This window comes from Triticum aestivum, chromosome 4A (genome assembly GCF_018294505.1).
Source record: "Triticum aestivum cultivar Chinese Spring chromosome 4A, IWGSC CS RefSeq v2.1, whole genome shotgun sequence".
Classification (NCBI taxonomy): Eukaryota; Viridiplantae; Streptophyta; class Magnoliopsida; order Poales; family Poaceae; genus Triticum; species Triticum aestivum.
The window spans coordinates 624,233,418-624,253,998 of record NC_057803.1 but is presented as its reverse complement, the minus strand read 5'-3'; the positions used below and the strand labels follow the sequence as shown (position 1 = coordinate 624,253,998).

Genomic DNA, 20,581 nt, shown 5'->3' with positions numbered 1-20,581 from the left:
CTATAACCCTAGCGTCATCAAACCTTAAGTGTGTAGACCCTACGGGTTCGGGAGTCATGTAGACATGGCCGAGACAACTCTCCGGTCCATAACCAACAGCGGGATCTGGATACCCATGTTGGCTCCCACATGTTCCACGATGATCTCATCGGATGAACCACGATGTTAAGGATTCAATCAATCCCGTATACAATTCCCTTTGTCTATCGGTACGATACTTGCCCGAGATTCGATCATCGGTATCCTGATACCTTGTTCAATCTCATTACCGGCAAGTCTCTTTACTCGCTCCGTAACACATCATCCCATGATCAACTCCTTGATCACATTGTGCACATTATGATGATGTCTTACCGAGTGGGCCCAGAGATACCTCTCCGTTTACACGGAGTGACAAATCCCAGTCTCGATTTGTGCCAACCCAACAAACACTTTCGGAGATACCTATAGTGCACCTTTATAGCCACCCAGTTATGTTGTGGCGTTTGGCACACCCAAAGCACCCCTATGGTATCCGGGAGTTGCACAATCTCATGGTCTAAGGAAATGATACTTGACATTAGAAAAGCTTTAGCAAACGAACTACACGATCTTGTGCTAGGCTTAGGGTTGGGTCTTGTCCATCACATCATTCTCCTAATGATGTGATCCCGTTATCAACGACATCCAATGTCCATGGTCAGGAAACCGTAACCATATATTGATCAACGAGCTAGTCAACTAGAGGCTTACTAGGGACATGGTGTTGTCTATGTATCCACACATGTATCTGAGTTTCCTATCAATACAATTCTAGCATGGATAATAAACGATTATCATGAACAATGAAATATATAATAATAACTAATTTATTATTGCCTCTAGGGCATATTTCCAACATAAACCTCCTTATATCTTCCTCAAAATAGCCACCATACCTACCTACTATGGCATTCAATATGCCCTAGAGGCAATAATAAATTGGTTATTATTATATTTCCTTGTTCATTATAATCATTTATTATCCATGCTAGAATTGTATTGATAGGAAACTCAGATACATGTGTGGATACATAGACAACACCATGTCCCTAGTAAGCCTCTAGTTGACTAGCTCGTTGATCAATATATGGTTACGATTTCCTGACCATGGACATTGGATGTCGTTGATAACGGGATCACATCATTAGGAGAATGATGTGATGGACAAGACCCAATCCTAAGCCTAGCACAAAGATCGTGTAGTTCGTATGCTAAAGCTTTTCTAATGTCAAGTATCATTTCCTTAGACCATGAGATTGTGCAACTCCTGGATACCGTAGGAATGCTTTGGGTGTACCAAACGTCACAACGTAGCTGGGTGGCTATAAAGGTTCACTACAGGTATCTCCGAAAGTGTCTGTTGGGTTGGCACGAATCAAGACTGGGATTTGTCACTCTGTGTAAACGGAGAGGTGTCTCTGGGCCCACTCGGTAGGACATCATCATAATGTGCACAATGTGATCAAGGAGTTGATCACGGGATGATGTGTTATGGAACGAGTAAAGAGACTTGCCCGTAACGAGATTGAACAAGGTATCGGGATACCGACGATCGAATCTCGGGCAAGTATCATACCGATGGACAAAGGGAATTGTATACGGGATTGATTGAATCCTTGACATCGTGGTTCATCCGATGAGATCATCGTGGAGCATGTGGGAGCCAACATGGGCATCCAGATCCCGCTGTTGGTTATTGACCGGAGAGTTGTCTCGGCCATGTCTGCGTGACTCCCGAACCCGTAGAGTCTACACACTTAAGGTTCGATGACGCTAGGGTTATAGGGAAAGTATGTACGCGGTTACCGAATGTTGTTCGGGGTCCCGGATGAGATCCTGGACGTCACGAGGAGTTTCGGAATGGTCCGGAGGTAAAGATTGATATATAGGAAGTATGGTTTTGGCCACCGGAAGTGTTCCGGGCATCACCGGTAGTGTATCGGAACCACCGGAGGGGTCCGGGGGTCCACCAGGTGGGGCCACCAGCCCCGGAGGCCTACATGGGCCAATAGTGGGAAGGGACGGGCCCCTAGGTGGGCTGGGGCTCCTCCCACCAAGGCCCAAGGCGCAAGTGAGAGTGGGAGGTGGCAAACCCTAGGTCACGATGGGCCTTAAGGCCCACCCTAGGTGCGCCCCCCTCTCTTCCCCCTTGGCCGCAACCCTAGATGGGTTTTGGGGCTGCCGCCACCCCTAGGGAGGGAACCCTAGATGGGGGCGCAGCCCCTCCCCTTCCCCTATATATACTTGAGGTATTGGGGGCTGCAAGATACGCGAGATCATCTCCCTCTTGGCGCAGCCCTACCTCTCTCCCTCCTCGTCTCTCGTAGTGCTTGGCGAAGCCCTGCTGGAGTTCCGCGCTCCTCCACCACCACCACGCCGTCGTGCTTCTGCTGGACAGAGTCTTCCCCAACCTCTCCTTCTCCCCTTGCTGTATCAAGGCGTAGGAGACGTCACCGGGCTGCACGTGTGTTGAACGCGGAGGCGCCGTTGTTCGGCGCTTAGATCGGAATCAACTGCGATCTGAATCGCTACAAGTACGACTCCTTCATCCGCGTTCTTGCAACGCTTACGCTTAGCGATCTACAAGGGTATGTAGATGCACTCTCCTTCCCCTCGTTGCTAGATTACTCCATAGATTGATCTTGGTGATGTGTAGAAAATTTTAAATTTCTGCTACGATCCCCAACAGTTTATGTGTGAAAGAGCGTATCATATCACGGGGTTTGGATGCACCGGCGAAGTTTGCGCCAACTCTCAATGTGAGAAAGGGCAATGCACGGTACGGAAGAGGCTAGCAAGGATGGAAGGGTGAGAGTGTGTATAATCCATGGACTCAACATTAGTCATAAAGAACTCACATACTTATTGCAAAAATCTACAAGTCATCAAAAACCTCGGTACTACGCGCATGCTCCTAGGGGGATAGATTGGTAGGAAAAGACCATCGCTCGTCCCCGACTGCCACTCATAAGGAAGACAATCAAATAACACCTCATGTTTCAAATTTGTTACATAACGTTTACCATACGTGCATGCTACGGAACTTGCAAACTTCAACACAAGTATTTCTCAATTTTACAACTACTCAACTAGCACGACTTTGATATTATCACCTCCATGTCTCAAAACAATCATCAAGCATCAAACTTCTCTTAGTATTCAACACACTCATAAGAAAGTTTTATTATTAATCTTGCATACCAAGCATATTAAGATTTTAAGCAAATTACCATGCTATTAAGACTCACAAAATAATCTAAGTGAAGCATGAGAGGTCAATAGTTTCTATAAAACAAATCCACCACCGTGCTCTAAAAGATATAAGTGAAGCACTAGAGCAAAATTATATAACTCAAAAGATATAAGCGAAGCACATAGAGTATTCTAACAAATTCCAAATCATGTATGGCTCTCTCAAAAGGTGTGTACAGCAAGGATGATTGTGGTAAACTGACAAGCAAAGACTCAAATCATACAAGACGCTCCAAGTAAAACACATATCATGTGGTAAATAAAAATATAGCTCCAAGTAAAGTTACCGATAGAAGTAGACGAAAGAGGGGATGCCTTCCGGGGCATCCCCAAGCTTTGGCTTTTAGGTGTCCTTAGATTATCTTGGGGGTGCCATGGGCATCCCCAAGCTTAGGCTCTTGCCACTCCTTGTTCCATAATCCATCAAATCTTTACCCAAAACATGAAAACTTCACAACACAAAACTTAAAGTAGAAAACTCGTGAACTCCGTTAGCGAAAGAAAACAAAAGACCACTTCAAGGTACTGTAATAAACTCATTATTTATTTATATTGGTGTTATACCTACTGTATTCCAACTTCTCTATGGTTTATAAACTATTTTACTAGCCATAGATTCATCAAAATAAGCAAACAACACACGCAAAACAGATCTGTCAAAAACAGAACAGTCTGTAGTAATCTGTAGCTAGCGCAAGATCTGGAACCCCAAAAATTCTAAAATAAATTGCTGGACGTGAGGAATTTATCTATTAATCATCTTCGAAAAGAATTAACTAAATATCACTTTCCAAATAAAAATGGCAGCAGTTCTCGTGAGCGCTAAAGTTTCTGTTTTTTACAGCAAGTTCAACAAGACTTTCCCCAAGTCTTCCCAATGGTTCTAGTTGGCACAAACACTAATTAAACACAAAAACACAACCAAAACAGAGGCTAAATAATTTATTTATTACTAAGCAGAGCAAAAAAAAGCAAGGAATAAAAATAAAATTGGGTTGCCTCCCAACAAGCGCTATCGTTTAACGCCCCTAGCTAGGCATAACAAGCAAGAATAGATCTAGGTATTGCCATCTTTGGTAGGCAATTCTTCAATGAGGCGTCTACCATCTTTAGGAGTTTCTTTCTTTTTATTAATTATCAATCTTTTAGGCACAGGATCGAAAAATTCATTTGTAACAAATGGTTCCTTAATGATAGCAAAAAGATTGGGATGAACACTTATAGATTTAAGATCCGCATTTTCCTTACTAGATGATTCACCCTTATTTTTAGGAACATACATAAGCTTGGCAACTTTAGTGGAGGAACTTGGAGTATTCTTTACAGAAGAAAAAGCGGTTCCAAAATTGGTAATAATATTCTCAAGTTTATCGATCCTAACCGAATCGTGATTTATTTTCTCATTAACTATGGGTTACTTTTCTTTAATATCTTTCAAAGTAACTCCTACTTTAGATCCATATTGAGAGATTCGGTTGTGGATCTTTTTATCCAAATTTTGAATTAACTCTATGGTAGCAACCTTATTTTCAATAATTTCAAGCCTTTGCATTACATGCTCCAAAGTTAATATAGTTCCATTAACCAAATGAGGGGGGGAACCAAATAAATCTAACATAGCATTATAAGAATCAAAAGTATGGCTACCCAAAAAATTCCCTCCGGTAATACTATCAAAAACACAACGGTGGCAAGGAGTAATGCCTACATAAAAATTGCGAAGGAGAATGGTAGTAGATTGCTTCCTAGCAGATTTATTTTGAGCATTGCAAATTCTATACCAAGCATCTTTTAGATTTTCACCCTCCCTTTGCTTAAAATTTAGAATTTCATTCTCGGGAGACAACGGAGAAGATAAGGGACTAGCCATAATGGCAAGCAAGCAAACTAACACACAAGCAAACAAAAAGCAAGCGGACAAAAAGGGGCAAATAGAGAAAAAGAGGGAGGATAGAGAGAGAGGGTGAATAAAACAGCAAGGGTGAATTGGGTGGAGAGCAAAACGAGAGGCAAATGGCAAATAATGTAATGCGGGAGATAAGGGTATGTGATGGGTACTTGGTATGTTGACTTTTGCGGAGACCTCCCCGGCAACGGCGCCAGAAATCCTTCTTGCTACCTCTTTTAGCACTGCGTTGGTTTTCCCCGAAAAGGAAGGGATGATGCAGCAAAGTAGCGTAAGTATTTCCCTCGGTTCTTGAGAACCAAGGTATCAATCCAGTAGGAGGCTACGCGTGAGTCCCTCGTACCTGCACAAAACAAATAAATCCTCGCAACCAACGCAAATAGGGGTTGTCAATCCCTATGGGGCCACTTACGAGAGTGAGATCTGATAGATATCATAAGATAATATTTTTGGTATTTTTATGATAAAGATGCAAAGTAAAATAAAAGCAAAGTAAATAGCAAAGTAAATAACTAAGTATTAGGAGATTGATATGATAAAGATAGACTCGGGAGCCATAGGTTTCACTAGTGGCTTCTCTCGAGAGCATAAGTATTCTACGGTGGGTGAATAAATTACTGTTGAGCAATTGACATAATTGAGCATAGTTATGAGAATATCTAGGTATGATCATGTATATAGGCATCACGTCCGAGACAAGTAGACCGCCTCCTGCCTGCATCTACTACTATTACCCCACTCATCGACCGCTATCCAGCATGCATCTAGAGTATTAAGTTAAAAACAGAGTAACGCCTTAAGCAAGATGACATGATGCAGAGGGATAGACTCATGCAATATGAAGAAAACCCCATCTTGTTATCCTTGATGGCAACAATACAATACGTGCCTTGCTGCCCTTACTGTCACCGGGAAAGGACACCGCAAGATTGAACCCAAAGCTAAGCACTTCTCCCATTGCAAGAAAAATCAATCTAGTAGGCCAAACCAAACTGATAATTTGAAGAGACTTGCAAAGATAACCAATCATACATAAAAGAATTCAGAGAAGATTCAAATATTATTCATAGATAGACTTGATCATAAACCCACAATTCATCGGTCTCAACAAACACACCGCAAAAAGAAGATTACATCGAATAGATCTCCAAAAGAGAGGGGGAGAACATTTTATTGAGATCCAAAAAGAGAGAAGAAGCCATCTAGCTACTAACTATGGACCCGTAGGTCTGAAGTAAACTACTCACACTTCATCGGAGAGGCTATGGTGTTGATGTAGAAGCCCTCCGTGATCGATGCCCCCTCTGGTGGAGCTCCGGAACATGCCCCAAGATGGGATCTCGTGGATACAGAAAGTTACGGCGGTGGAATTAGGGTTTTGGCTCATGTTCTGATCATTTGGGGGTACGTTGATATATATAGGAGGAAGAAGTACGTCGGTGGAGCAACAGGGGCCCCACGAGGGTGGAGGGCGCGCCTGGGGGGTTGGCGCGCCCCCCTACCTCGTGGGCTCCTGTTAGCTGGCTTGACATAGGGTCCAAGTCTTCTGAGTTGTATTCGGTGAGAAAATCACGTTCCCGAAGGTTTCATTCCGTTTGGACTCCGTTTGATATTCCTTTTCTTCGAAACCCTAAAACAGGCAAAAAAACAACAATTCTGGGCTGGGCTTCCGGTTAATAGGTTAGTCCCAAAAATAATATAGAAGTGGATAATAAAACCCAATAATGTCCAAAACAGTAGATAATATACCATGGAGCAATCAAAAATTATAGATACGTTGGAGACGTATCAGATGGCCGTGACATAATGGTGCAAGGACTAGTGAGGAGGATAGGAAACGGGGAAACCACGGATATATGGCATGATAACTGGCTACCCCGCACGGTGATGAAGAGACCGATAACATCTCTGGCCCATGATCCACCTCACCTAGTCTCAGAACTTATCAACCACGCCAGAGGCTCTTGGAATGAACCGCTGGTTCGGCCAACCTTTATTCCAATCGATGCGGAGACAATCTTACAAATTCCTCTTTGCAATAGACAAATTGAGGGCTTTTGGGCTTGGAGTGAGGACAGGAGGTGTATCTTCACTATAAGAACTGCGTACCGTATGATCCAGCAGAAGAAACTAAGCAGAGAAGCCTGGCTGTATGAGCAAGGAGGGCCATCTCATTCACATGGAGATAGTGAGGGCTGGATTAAGCTTTGGGGGATTAGAGTACCCTCGAAGCTGAAGATTTTCCTATGGAGATTTGCGAAGAACACCACCCCGACCGCGGCCCTTCTGCATCATCGTAACATGGCGGATACACCTGTGTGCTGCCTTTACGGAGCTGAAGATACTTGGAGGCATGCTTTGCTTAATTGCACAGTATCCCGAAGCACTTGGGCCATGTCTTCTGAGCAAATCATCGATGTGGTGAGCAGGAATGAAGAAACTGATGCAAAGAGCTGGCTTTTTGCCTTGCACAATGCTCTACCGCATGAAGAGTTTACTACCCTGGTGGTTACACTTTGGGCATTGTGGGCTGCTCGACGCAAGGCGATCCATGAACACATTTACCAGAGTCCTTTTTCAGTACATGCTTTTGTCCAGTCTTATATCAATGAGCTCAAGGCTGTTCATCCGGGCACGGCGAGGCAACCTGGCGCTCCTGTGCAGCGACCAACGGGCTGGATCGCTCCACCGGCGGGGCTGACAAAAATAAACGTTGATGCTGCAGTTGGGAGGGGAAGGAAACATGGAGCTGTTGCGGCGATATCGAGAGATTGCACTGGCCAGTTTTGGGGGCATCGGTTGTGGTCTTCGGTGGCATTATCCGATCCAGCGACACTCGAATGCATGGCGGTCAGGGAGGCACTAGCCCTCGCTGATGATCTGAATGTTACAGACATAAAAGTAGCATCGGACTCGAAGGTGGTGGTTGACGACATCCGAGAGAAGAACCCAACGGAGTATGGAGCGGTTATACATGAAATAATAGAGCATAGTTCATCTTTCCACTTTTGTAATTTTTGTCATGAATTTAGGAGCTCGAATATCGAGGCTCACAAGCTCGCGAGGCACGCTTTATCCCTTCCGGTTGGCCGACATGTTTGGTTGGACTAGCCGGACAGACTCTCTTTCATCCATGTAAACATTGTGACGTCATAAATAAAGCTTCGGAGTTTGTCTAAAAAAAAGTTGGAGAAAAAACGAGAGGTAATCTGCCTCTGTGGCGCCCGCTACAACTTGAGCCCTAGGGTCGTGACCCTCCCTAGTCCCTCGCCTGCGCAGACGCGCCGCCTCTCTTCTGCAATGAATCCACGGGTATTTGTCTGTTGCAGATCGCCGCTGGCGTCCGCTCTCCCCCAGTCTAGCTCCGCCTACTAGCTGCTCCGTGCTTGCAACTAGTGTATGCAGTGATTCCCGACCTCCGCCTAGCCGCTGGGCGCTTTTTTTGAATGCAGGACTTGCTGCCCCTCCAAATCTGGTGCTGGTCCGCCTCGGCCACTAATCACTGGGTAATTTACTGATTCTTGCACTGGGAGAAGCAAACGACAATAAAAGATGCACTTGAAGTTAAACTGACATGCTGTATGTGTTGATTTCTGAACTGATGTCTTTGTTAGATGAAACCCGAATTGATGTATATTTATATCAATTTTATTCTATGCTACAGAAAAATAAGATGAAGATATATTTTCATTAGTGACCTGCAACAACAGGAGTGTCTACACATATGGGAGGAATTGCTTTGGTATTCTTTTGTGTCACTCATTATTATTTTTATCTTTTTTCATGTTTAGTCTATTTGGTTCCACTGTTAAGCATTGAGTTTCAGTTCTACATACATTGTGCAATCGAGCAAATTTATGTATGCTTTGGCATGAGGCGTTCCTTGGCTAGCGAGGTATTATTTGGCCAGTGTAGATATTCTTTGATACTTCTTTAGTTATACGAAATTAAGAAAATTTAGGACCCCATTTTGTATTTTGTCCCGAGCCCCCAAATTCCTAGAGACGGCCCTGTGTGATCCCCTGCCCCTTCACCAGTAGTGACTTTCCACTTTTCTTGGAACACGTCCACGGCACACGAGCTACGGCAGCTCATTTGTTTTGTCATGTACGTACCTGTGTATCCGTTGTAGTTATTGGGTTACGGATATGTCATTTCCATGCAGGTGCATAACACTGATAATAAGTAGGAAAACATATCACTGATTAAATTTATAATCGTATGACAAACAAACTATAGATATAAGACATTTTTCTCTCAGCCGAATGAAAGCAAAATAAACACCGCAAAAAAAGAAGTATATGCAGGCAAAATAAAGACATTCACCACTAAGTACTATGACTTCAGTTGACCCGCTTATTGCGCACCTTGGTTAAAACAGCAACGACACGGAATAATTAAACAAGTAAATCATTCGGTAAATGTAATACGTATTTTCTCGGTTGTACTGCCCAATGTCATCACCGCTCATGTGGCAGTTAGGCATGTTATTAGGAGGAGGCCTCATTTTAGATTCAGGAGTGTTGCCTTCCTTCACGATGAACACAGTGCTCATCCCCCACACTGTATGGCGGTCAAAGTGGCAATGCATGAACCACACACCCAATCAATCAAAATAAAAGCAGATATTAAGCTAGGGACCGGAGCTGGGATGTGTACTCTGTGGCTGCAGTTATGTTGTCGCTTGCTGGAAGGTTGGGGAAGTATGGTTCCGATCGTGCAATGGGCGGCGCATCCATGTATTCCAGGATGGCCGTGGCAGTGCTGTTGTTGTACACCAAGTTGGTTCTTGATGCAATTGTCCGCGAGGCCATGTAGTAGCTGCCATTCGATGAACGGTCAGTCTGGAGAAGTGCATCCATTGTCTGTCCAGGCGAAATCATGATGTGCTTGACAGTGAATGGCTTTAAGTAGCGGCCGTCGGTGCCGACAATAGTGAGAAGTGCTCGGCGACGCCGAAGAAAAGATCGTTGGTGAGTCCGGCGTTGATGATCCGTAGCAGGTACGTCTTGCCGCTCTTCATGGATACTTTGAAAGTGTTCTCCTCGGAGCACGGAAATAGGTCTCCAGGTTGGCCATTAATAGTTGTCGCATCGGAGATATTAATGCCACTGCCAGTATGTAGGGCCTCCTCCAAAATATGACTCACGTTGGCTTTCCACCACTCACCTGCATGCATAGGTATCAGAATCCTGTGCACCACATATTTTGCGTGTATCATAAACATATATACATGATTGCAACAAACTGTAACATTGAACGTGTACACACCAAGGATGATGGGTATGTCCTTGTGCGGCTTCTTGAAGGGGTAGTCAGTGCCGTGCTTGGGGTGGATGTTAATGGCGCCATGGACACTAGCACGATGAAACTCGGTGTGCGGATGCCAGCAGAGTGCACCCTCCTCTTCCGATAGGACGAGGTGCACGTGAAGTTGGCACCGAGTTTGATGGGACACTGCGTTATGAACTCTGGGCCGTCGTGCCAGGGGTTTCGTGGTTGGTCCACTTCATGCATGCAAATCATTTGAACAAACCCATTGGTTATATATGCATGGCAATGTGTAGATGAACGCAATGCACTCCCTCCGTTTGGGTTTACTAGCCACACTTGTATTTTATGTCATACTTTGGCCATAAATTTAATTTGTACAATATAAATTTTATGTAGTAAAAATAATATCATTCGAAACTTCTTTCAAATACGAATCCTTTAATACAAATTTTGTGATATTTAATTTAAAATTTTCTAGTTAAATCTATAGTCAAAATTTTGAACAAAATACAAAGGAGACATGTGAACCCGGTCGGAGGAAGTAGATGAATGTAACTAGATGATACCTCATGTGTTTCTGCTTAAATTGGTTGCCGTATATTTCAGTAGGATTTGATTGTATATAACATGAATATTTAGATTAATTGAGTTGCAACTTAAAATAAATGATCTATTATAGTTGATTATATTATGGTTATAAACTATTTACTGAATATAAGTAGCTTAGTTGAACATATAGTTTTTTTCATGCATAGTGGCATGTTGAGACGAACATTTTCACCTGCATGCTTCCATGTTGAGGTGACATGTGCTTCCAGATGTTGATGTGACATATATAATCGTATACACATGTTAAGAGAAACTAATTTGTGAGGATCAGATTAATTGAGTTGCAACTTAAAATAAATGATTTATTATAGTTGATTATATTACAGTAAATCGCGAGTGGACATGCCACCACGCGAGGTTGTTATCCGCACCGCCCGTCCACACGCGATTTGTGCTAATTCAATACAAAGTTGAAGTATAATCTCCCATGGGCAGCGTACGTCAGCTTGTATAGCACTCGTATTTTGCCTCTGCATGCCACCGTAAAGACCCCGCAGAGGTATTTATTGCACAGCAGTGACAACGGCTAGCTGCACCAGGCGGCAGCGAGACGCCCGTTGATCACACTGCTAGGCACAAAGGCTAGCCGGACGACGCTCCTCCTTGTCTTTTTAAACTCCCATGCTTCCTTTGCTTTGGACGGTCATTCGAAACTGCTTATCTTCTCCATTCCTCCCAGCTCCCCTGGTCTGCCTAACTATGTGTTCATCCATGTCCCGTGGTAGTTCAACACTACCTTCATCTCACCACACAAGGAATCACATGCCTCCACTCCCTTCTGCGTAGGGTCTGCCTTATTTTTTTCTTATGTTCTACTTGTTGCTAGCCGAACTGCATGTATCTCTCAGTACGTTTACCTTGCTCATGCAGCTGGTCTATCAATAATCTATCTACATACCGTTTGAGAGCGGACGCCATAACCGCAATTAGCCTGTCCCTAATGAGAAACAGGTGGAAACACGTTCATGCACCGAGCGGTTCCCATCTAACAGCAAGGAGCGACATAAATTGACCGTGCCTTCCAAAGGAAGTAACTGCCCACTTGCCGCACGCCGTTCACTTGCATGCAGCAATAAGGCTGGTCATAGTGGGAGTAACTTAGCAAGTAACATAGCGCATTTCAAGGCAGAGTTGCTTATGTGGCATAGAGTTAATGAGGAGAAAGGTGTTTGGAGTAACATAATATGTTACTGTAACATAACGCAACCCAAAGCAAAATGAGTCTATGATGTAATAAATGCTATCATCTATGATACTACTTGTATGTTATTTTGTACTATGAAGGTAGTAACAAAGACTAGTGTCATATGCATGACACTAGTCTAAGTTACTCCCCACTATGACTAGCCTAAGAGAAGGCACTGCGCACCATCAATATGCCCACTAACTCTGCGCCGAATAACTTCACCCAGCATGAATTGATTACTTCAATTAACACAGGTGGTCCAGCGGGCTGAATCGCTAGCGGACAAGGCTGTATTACTACGATCATAAATGCTTGCTAGCGCACGAGCCCGATGGTATAGATAGAGTACTCTCGTTTTCGAAATAATTAACACTGTGAGTATTTGGGCATGGGGCGCGACATGCTATATTACCCGGCGATCGCAACGCAAAACGGACGCACGCGATAACGGCAGCGCGTGGCCACATGTCCTCAAAATTCGTGTCGATTATATTACGGTTATAAACTATTTACTGAATATAAGTAGCTTAGTTGAACAGATAGTTTTTTTCATGCATAGTGGCATGTTGAGACGAACATTTTCACCTGCATGCTTCCATGTTGAGGTGACATGTGCTTCCAGATGTTGAGGTGACATATATAACGTATATACATGTTAAGAGAAACTAATTTGTGAGGATCACCTATTTAATTATATTTATATGATTAATTACCAGTGGATGGTGATGGGTTTATTGCCCTGGTTGTAGACGTTGACAGTGAAGACCTCCCCTTTCCACGCGGTGATCGTCGGGCCGGGGAACTGGCCGTTCACGGTGAGCATGCTTTTCTGCTCGCAGATCCTTGCGTAGTTATTCTCCTTGACCTGCAAAATGTATATGTATGCATGTCCATCGTTATGTAGTTCATTTCGTGCATGCATGATTCTCCTTGACCTGCAAAATGTATATGTATGCATGTCCATCGTTATGTAGTTCATTTCGTGCATGCATGCATACACGTACGTAATTAAAAGGACTCGTCTAGCTGGCGGCCGGAGGCTGGTTAGCGCTCGCGAGCGAGCGGCCGGCCCCTGGTCCCGACTGCCCCTGTCCTAGGAAAGTCTAGTCTACCGCATATTAAAAAAGGAAAAATTACTAGTGCAAAAGTGCTAAAACGACACTGTTAATTAATCATTTTATGTGGTCTTTTATCATGAATGTCTGCATGCTGTTGTATTAATGTTTCTCATATTCATCCTTTATGCATTAATTTTTGGTTTTCAAAATTGTAAAAGACATATCATCTAAATCGCGTGTCGAAATTCAGATTCATTTTCACCGTTGAAACCCTTGCGACGTGCTCTTCAAAAGTAGATCCCGCATGGGGATGTTTTGACGAACTAGTCTTCCTGCCAACTAAACATCAATATGTGTGCAACTAGACTATATTACCGCGCCAACTGAGCATTTTTATGTGCGAATAGTCCTGCCAATTAAACATCAATATGTGTGCAACTAGACTATATTACCGCGCCAACTGAGCATTTTTATGTGCGAATAGACCTGCCAATTAAACATCAGTGCGTGTGCAACTAGAGTATATTACCGCGCCAACTGAGCATATGTGTGCCAAAAATAGTCATGCCAACTAAACATTAATTGTGTGCAACTAGATTACATTATCGTGATAACTGAGTATATGTGTGTGCCAATAGTCCTGCCAACTAAACATCAATGTGTGTGCAACTAGACTACATTGCCGCGCCAACTGAGCATATATGTGTGTAACTAGTCCTGCCAAATAAATATCAATGTGTGTGCAACTAGACTACATTGCCGCGTCAACTGCATATATGTGTGTGCAACTAGTGTCCTGACAACTAAAGATCAATGTGTGTGCAACTTGACTAAATTACAAGCCAACTGAGCATATGTGTGTGCAACTAGTCTTCCTGCCAATCAAAACATGAATATGTGTGCACCTAGACTACATTACAAGCCAACTAAATATCAATGTGTATGCAACTGATCTTCATGCCAACTAAACATCAATATGTGTGCAACTAAACTACATTACAAACCAACTAAACATTAGTGTGTATGCAATGATGATGTACTTCTCTTTGTCACCCGAACGTAGAAAGGCACAATCACAAGACTGGTCAGATGGTTAGGTGCTGGATTCTGTTAATCCCTTGGCTAGCTCGTACCTGTTCTTAAATTCTTTCCAGGCATCCATGGCAACTATGGAGAGAGAGGAGACACCGCAGGGAACACCTGCACCTTCTCCATGTCGCCGGAGTGTAGGGGGGAGGTGGTGGTGGTGGTGCACGGCCGTCTCTGTGGTGGTGGTGTGCCAGCAGCCTAGTTTGTACCTAGATCTTGTAGGTTCCTTCTCAATCAAATGGGATACGTCCTCGTGTTTGGTTTGGTCATTTGCTCAGCCTTCTCCCGTTCATCTCCCTTTTCTCTCTCATGGCTGCCGTTTTCTTACAGCTTGCATAGCTCTTGACCCCTCTCTCCCTGCACTGCCAGCTCTTGAATTCTTGCTGTAGTGCTCTATATTTGTACTGCTACAGAGAAAGAAAATGGAGTGAGAAAGAGGATGTGGTTGCAGGAAGAAAAGGAGCAACAAGAGAATCTGAATTTGCTTTCCAGTCATTGACCAACCCCAGTTTTTCCCTTGTTCGTCCCGTTCCTCCCCTTACCTGTGTTATTCCCTGAGCTGTTGCTGCTGTTGCTGCCTGATGAGTGTTGGTTTTGATCTGACGGCTTAAATAGGCCAGTTAGATCTATTAGTCTAACAGAAGAAGAAAAAAAAGATAAAGGGATAACGATAAGTGAAGGGGTCCACGTACCAACGTACGTGAGCCTCGATCAGAACTAACGCGCCCTGATCAGGGGCGCCCAAAAACCAACTCAGGTTTTGGGTCCCCTGTCGCCAGCGCCATATTAAAAGGGATACGGGAGAGAGCTGGGCACCTGCGAGATCACAATTCATGTAAGGTTTACTCTCCTCCCGATATTCTCTCACCCCATCCGATCAAGGGGAGTGCTGCAGCGACGGGAAGACCTAAGCCAGCCGCCGCCGCTGTCCCTGGGCAGTGCCGGTGGCGCCCTGAAGGAATCAGGACGTCGAGGAGAACCTCTACTTCGACTACATAACCCCTGCATCAAGCCTGCACCAAGCAGGCAATCATGTCCACTGCCGTGACATGTAATGATCCCCTAAACCCTTCTCTGTTCATGCTTTTAGGTGATCTAGATGCAATCAGTTCCTGCTAATGGCATCCCGGAGATGCATAATTATTCCAACAATGGTATCAGTCGCCAATCTTGATTGCAATAGATTCCTTTATTGTTGATCAGTAGATCACTATCATGTTTAGATCAATGACATGTTTAGGATTCATGATCAAGATTGAAAGTTTCAGCCCCTGGTTAGCCCAAATATGCATGCTACTGTCTTGATGCCCCTCTGTAAATCATCATGTTATATACTAATTTGTCACGGATCTCTACTGCCTATTATGCCTAATCAGTTTACTTATGCTTCTGAGAATTAATGCTCATGATTAAGTTTCTGCTAATTAGGATTGATTGTTTTTAAGTGTTGTTTCCGTTTTGGACATCAAGTTAGTAAGCAGAGGGATACACGTACATCAACAGTAGCAAACCCCTTGTTCAAGAACCCTAAATTTTTCCCCCCAATTTCGGTAGAACCCTAATTCTGAAATTAGGATTGCTTTTTCCCCACATCAAGCAACTAATGAACACGAATTGGAGAAGCAATGAGGAGAATCCTCACCTAATGCGCCGCGTCGACGTCTATCCCCTTCGGGGCCCGCATGGCCGACACCATGCGAGGACGCCGATGCCGCGACGCCGCCGTCCCTCGGGTCGGCGCGCGGAACGCCACGCCGCTCCCTCCCAACGGAGAGACCGTGCGGTAGGACGCCGTGGGCCGCCGTGCCTCGACGTCGCCGTTCAGCAGGCCGCTGGCCCACCGGGGTGCTCCTCCCCGCCCCGCTTGGACACGACCCGGGCTGCCATGCTCGACGGGAGAGCGCGCGGACTTAGTCCTGCGCCCGCTCCTCCGGCGAGCACCGCCGCCGCGTCGGTATGGACTGGGGTGGCCGGCGTTCTCGTCGCCGCCGTCGACCTCGAAATGGAGCCAGCGGGATCGGGAATCAGATGCGGGGGAGAGGGGGAAACGACCTAGGGTTAGCCCAGGTCAGCTGTTTTTGCTCCGGCCGCAAGCCGCGCGAGCCGTCAGATTCGATCGGACGGCTCACAGTGTCGCGGAGCTATGACCCGGGCCGGCGGGCGTTAATGGGCCATTTTTGGCCACGGGCTTCAGCCCAAGTTGCCTTAGCCCAGCGCGTTTTTTTTACGGTTTTTCGCTGCTGGGTTTTGGGCCGCTGTATAACCGTGGGTATTTTGGGCCATCGCGTTTTTCTGTGATTTCCAGTGCATGTAAGTTAATATCTTTTATGTTTTGCACTGTTTAAAACAGAAAATGCCTAAAAATAAATGAACACATTATTATTCTGGGTAAAATTGAACCAACGAGATTTTTTATTCAGGATTTATTATGTGTTTGCATGATGAATTTTTAGACATCAAAAATAATGATATTTTCTTTTATGTTGATGTTTAAATTAAGAATGAAATGACTCTAATTTTAATTCGGACCAACGTTGTTTTATTATTATGAGTCATCCCCTATGATATTTTAAATTCCATGTTTTTCTGCCCAACGGTGTTTTGACATGGAGTTGAAATTAAATACTTGGCATGTTTGTTTATTTACCAACGTAAATTTATAATCATGCAAGTTTACTTATGAACTTTTATGATGATTTCAGCTTCCGCTCCATTCCGGTCCGACACGATCGAACCACTTACGGGGAGTAACTTCCCTCGTTGGAAGTCCCAAGTCGAATTATGTTTGGGTTGTAATGAATTTGACTATGCCTTGAGGGAAGAAAAACCTGTGGCACCTGTGGCAGGTGTCACAGGGTATGCAGAACTCAAGAAGGAGTATGATGTTAAGATGGAAAAGTGGAATAAATCCAACCATATTGCGCTTCTCATCATGAAAGCGACAATATCGCCGGACATTTCTGAAGCACTCCCTAAGAAAGATACTGCTAAAGATTTCCTCACTGAAATGGAGGAGCAATTTAAAGGCTCCGACAAAGTGTATGCTCATGAGCTTTTTGCTAAACTTCTTCAGAAATACACTATTGACGGAAATGTTAGGCAGCACATATTGAGGGTGGTAAATGCTTTCACCAAGCTTAAGGCTTTGGAGTGTTCTTTAAGTGAAGCCCTTCTTGTCATAATTATTCTTGAGTCTCTTCCTGAAGAGTTTGAACAATTTAAGGTCAACTATAACTCTCTAAAGGAAAAATGGCCACTCTCTGAGATGACCGCAAGGATCGTCCAGGAGGAAGAAAGGATCATGAGGCAGAAGAAAGACCATGTCTTTCATGTTGGCTCTAACAAGAGAAAGCATGACGGACAAGGTTTCCCTAAGCCTCAGAAAAGGCAAGTCAAGAAAGAAGGCACTAAGCCATTCAACCCTAAGGCATTCAAGGGTAAAGAAGCCGGTGGTTCTTCTTCTGCTCCTAGCAGCTCCACTGCTGGAGAAAATGCTTGTAACTTCTGCAAAGAAGAGGGACACTATCAAAGGGACTGCCCAGGCTTTCTAAAATGGATGAACAAAAGAGGTATTGATGAAATTACTTTTGTAGATGAATCACTTTATGTTGATTTTTCAATAAAGTCATGGTGGATTGATTCAGGGGCAACCACTCACGTTGCTAACTCTATGCAGGGATTCGATACGATCCAAACCATAAGAGGAGGAACAAGAAAACTTAAGGTTGCGAACGGAGTTGAGGCCGATGTTGAAGCTGTGGGATCTCTCACGTTGGAGCTACACACTGGCCACACTCTTAGATTGAATAATGTTATTTATGTGCCTACCTTAAGTAGGAATTTGATTTCAGTTTCTCGTTTAGATGATGATATGTATGAGTGCCATTTTGGCAAGAAACAATTTGCTTTGATCAAATGTAATAAGAATGTAGGCATCGGTGTTAGACGAGGCCAACTATACATGTTATCTCTTCATAATGATTCAGTTATGCATGTGAGTGATGAAATTAATGTTGAGAAGAAATGGAAAGGAGTAAGTAATTCTTCGAAATTGTGGCATTGTCGTTTGGGCCACATTTCGAGGGGGAGAATGGAACGCTTAGTTAAAAATGAAATACTCCTCCCATTAGACTTCTCAGATGCAGACAAATGTGTCGACTGCATTAAAGGAAAATTTGCAAAAACAATTAAGAAAGGAGCAGTTAGAGCCACAAGGGTTTTAGAATTAATTCACACCGACATATGTGGACCCCTTAATGTTAAGTCTGTAGATGGTTTTGATTCGTTCATTACATTCACAGATGACTTTTCCCGCTATGGGTATATTTATCCCATACGTGACCGATCGGAAGCTTTGGAGAAATTCAAAGTCTATAAAGCGGAGGTTGAAAATCAACTGAACGCAAAAATCAAAGTTGTACGGTCTGATCGCGGGGGAGAGTATTATGGTAGGCATGCTCCTTATGGGCAGATTCCTGGACCTTTTGCCAAGTTCTTATCTGAAAATGGAATCATTGCTCAGTACTCAATGCCTGGTGAACCACAACAAAATGGTGTGGCCGAGCGCCGCAACCGCACCCTTATGGATATGGTGCGAAGCATGCTTAGTCACTCGAGTTTACCAGTAAGCCTTTGGATAGAGGCATTAAAGACAGCTGCACACATACTAAATCTTGCTCCAACTAAGTCAGCACCTAACACACCTTACGAGATGTGGGCGGGAAAGAAACCGAGCTTGAATTACTTACGGGTGTGGGGTTGCCCTGCTGAAGCTAAAGTTTTCAATCCACAACTTAAGAAACTGGATCCAAAAACAGTTAGCTGTTTCTTCGTTGGATACCCTCATAGGGGAAAGGGATATCGTTTTTATTGTCCAAGACACACCACCAAGTTTGTGGAGACTAGACAAGCGGTATTTTTTGAGGATAATGAGGTCACAAATTTAAGGGAGATCAATCTTGAGGAGAAGCGGGTTTGTGTTCCATCCCCGACTATCCAAGAGATTGTTTTTCCAATACGAAGAAATGTGACATCTGATGATCCTGAATCTCACGGTTCAGTCTCTCAGTCGAATGGTGATCCAGAAACTAATAATGAGAATCCAAACACAAATGAGGATCTCCGAGAAAATAATGAAAATGATGATGTTCCACCACCACCTCCGCCCATGGGTAGACCACGGCGTGAGAGGAAGAAAGCCATATCAGATGATTATATCACTTTTTTGATGGAGGACATGAATGATATGGGAAAGGTGGAGGATCCAACCTCATATAAGGAAGCCATTAAAAGCGAAAATTCGTCCAAATGGTTGGTTGCCATGGAAGACGAGTTGAAATCTATGGGCTCAAACGATGTATGGGACTTAGTAGAAGTTCCCGATGGAGCTAAGAAAGTAGGCTGCAAGTGGGTCTACAAAACCAAGTATGATTCCAAAGGGAATGTCGAACGGTTCAAGGCAAGGCTAGTGGCAAAAGGGTATACACAGAGAGAAGGCATTGATTATAAGCAAACTTTCTCTCCTGTGTCAACCAAGGATTCTTTCAGAATCATAATGGCATTAGTAGCTCATTACGACCTGGAACTACACCAAATGGATGTTAAAACGGCATTTCTAAATGGTGACTTAAAAGAAGATGTCTACATGGCTCAGCCAGAAGGCTTTGTTGTGGAAGGAAAGGAACATTTAGCATGTCGTCTAAAGAAATCAATTTATGGCTTGAAGCAAGCTTCAAGAGAGTGGTACCTCAAGTTTGATAAAATTATCAAAACTTTTGGTTTCACCGAAAATGTTGTGGACAACTGCATATACGTTAAGTTTAAAGGCAGTAGGTTCACATTTTTAGTCCTATACGTTGATGACATATTGTTGGCATGTAGCGATAAGGATATGCTGCATGAGACCAAGAATTTTCTGTCATCCAGTTTTGATATGAAAGATCTTGGTGAAGCCTCGTATGTCCTCGGCATCGAGATTCATCGAGATAGGTCCAGAGGAACGTTAGGACTATCTCAAAAGGCATACTTTGAGAGAGTACTGAAAAAATTCAATATGCATAAGTGCTCACCCTCACCTGCTCCTATAGTTAAGGGCGATAAGTTTGGGACATTTCAATGTCCGAGGAACCAATGTGAAACTGATCAGATGAAGTCGGTTCCTTATGCTTCAGCTGTTGGAAGCATCAT

General features: G+C 43.9%; 1 protein-coding gene and 1 pseudogene across 1 annotated transcript; one reads left to right on the top strand and one right to left on the bottom strand.

Annotated features, from left to right (window-relative positions):
* Positions 1 to 9,807: 9,807 nt before the first annotated feature.
* LOC123084112 (putative laccase-9) lies at positions 9,808 to 14,521 on the bottom strand (annotated as a pseudogene).
* Positions 14,522 to 17,065: 2,544 nt separating this feature from the next.
* On the top strand, positions 17,066 to 18,521 carry LOC123082706 (uncharacterized). The gene is made up of 2 exons (XM_044504978.1): positions 17,066 to 17,964; positions 18,072 to 18,521. Exons 1-2 carry the CDS (start codon positions 17,085 to 17,087, stop codon positions 18,116 to 18,118), a joined length of 927 nt encoding a protein of 308 aa, XP_044360913.1. The 5' UTR covers positions 17,066 to 17,084; the 3' UTR covers positions 18,119 to 18,521.
* The last annotated feature ends 2,060 nt before the right edge of the window (positions 18,522 to 20,581 follow it).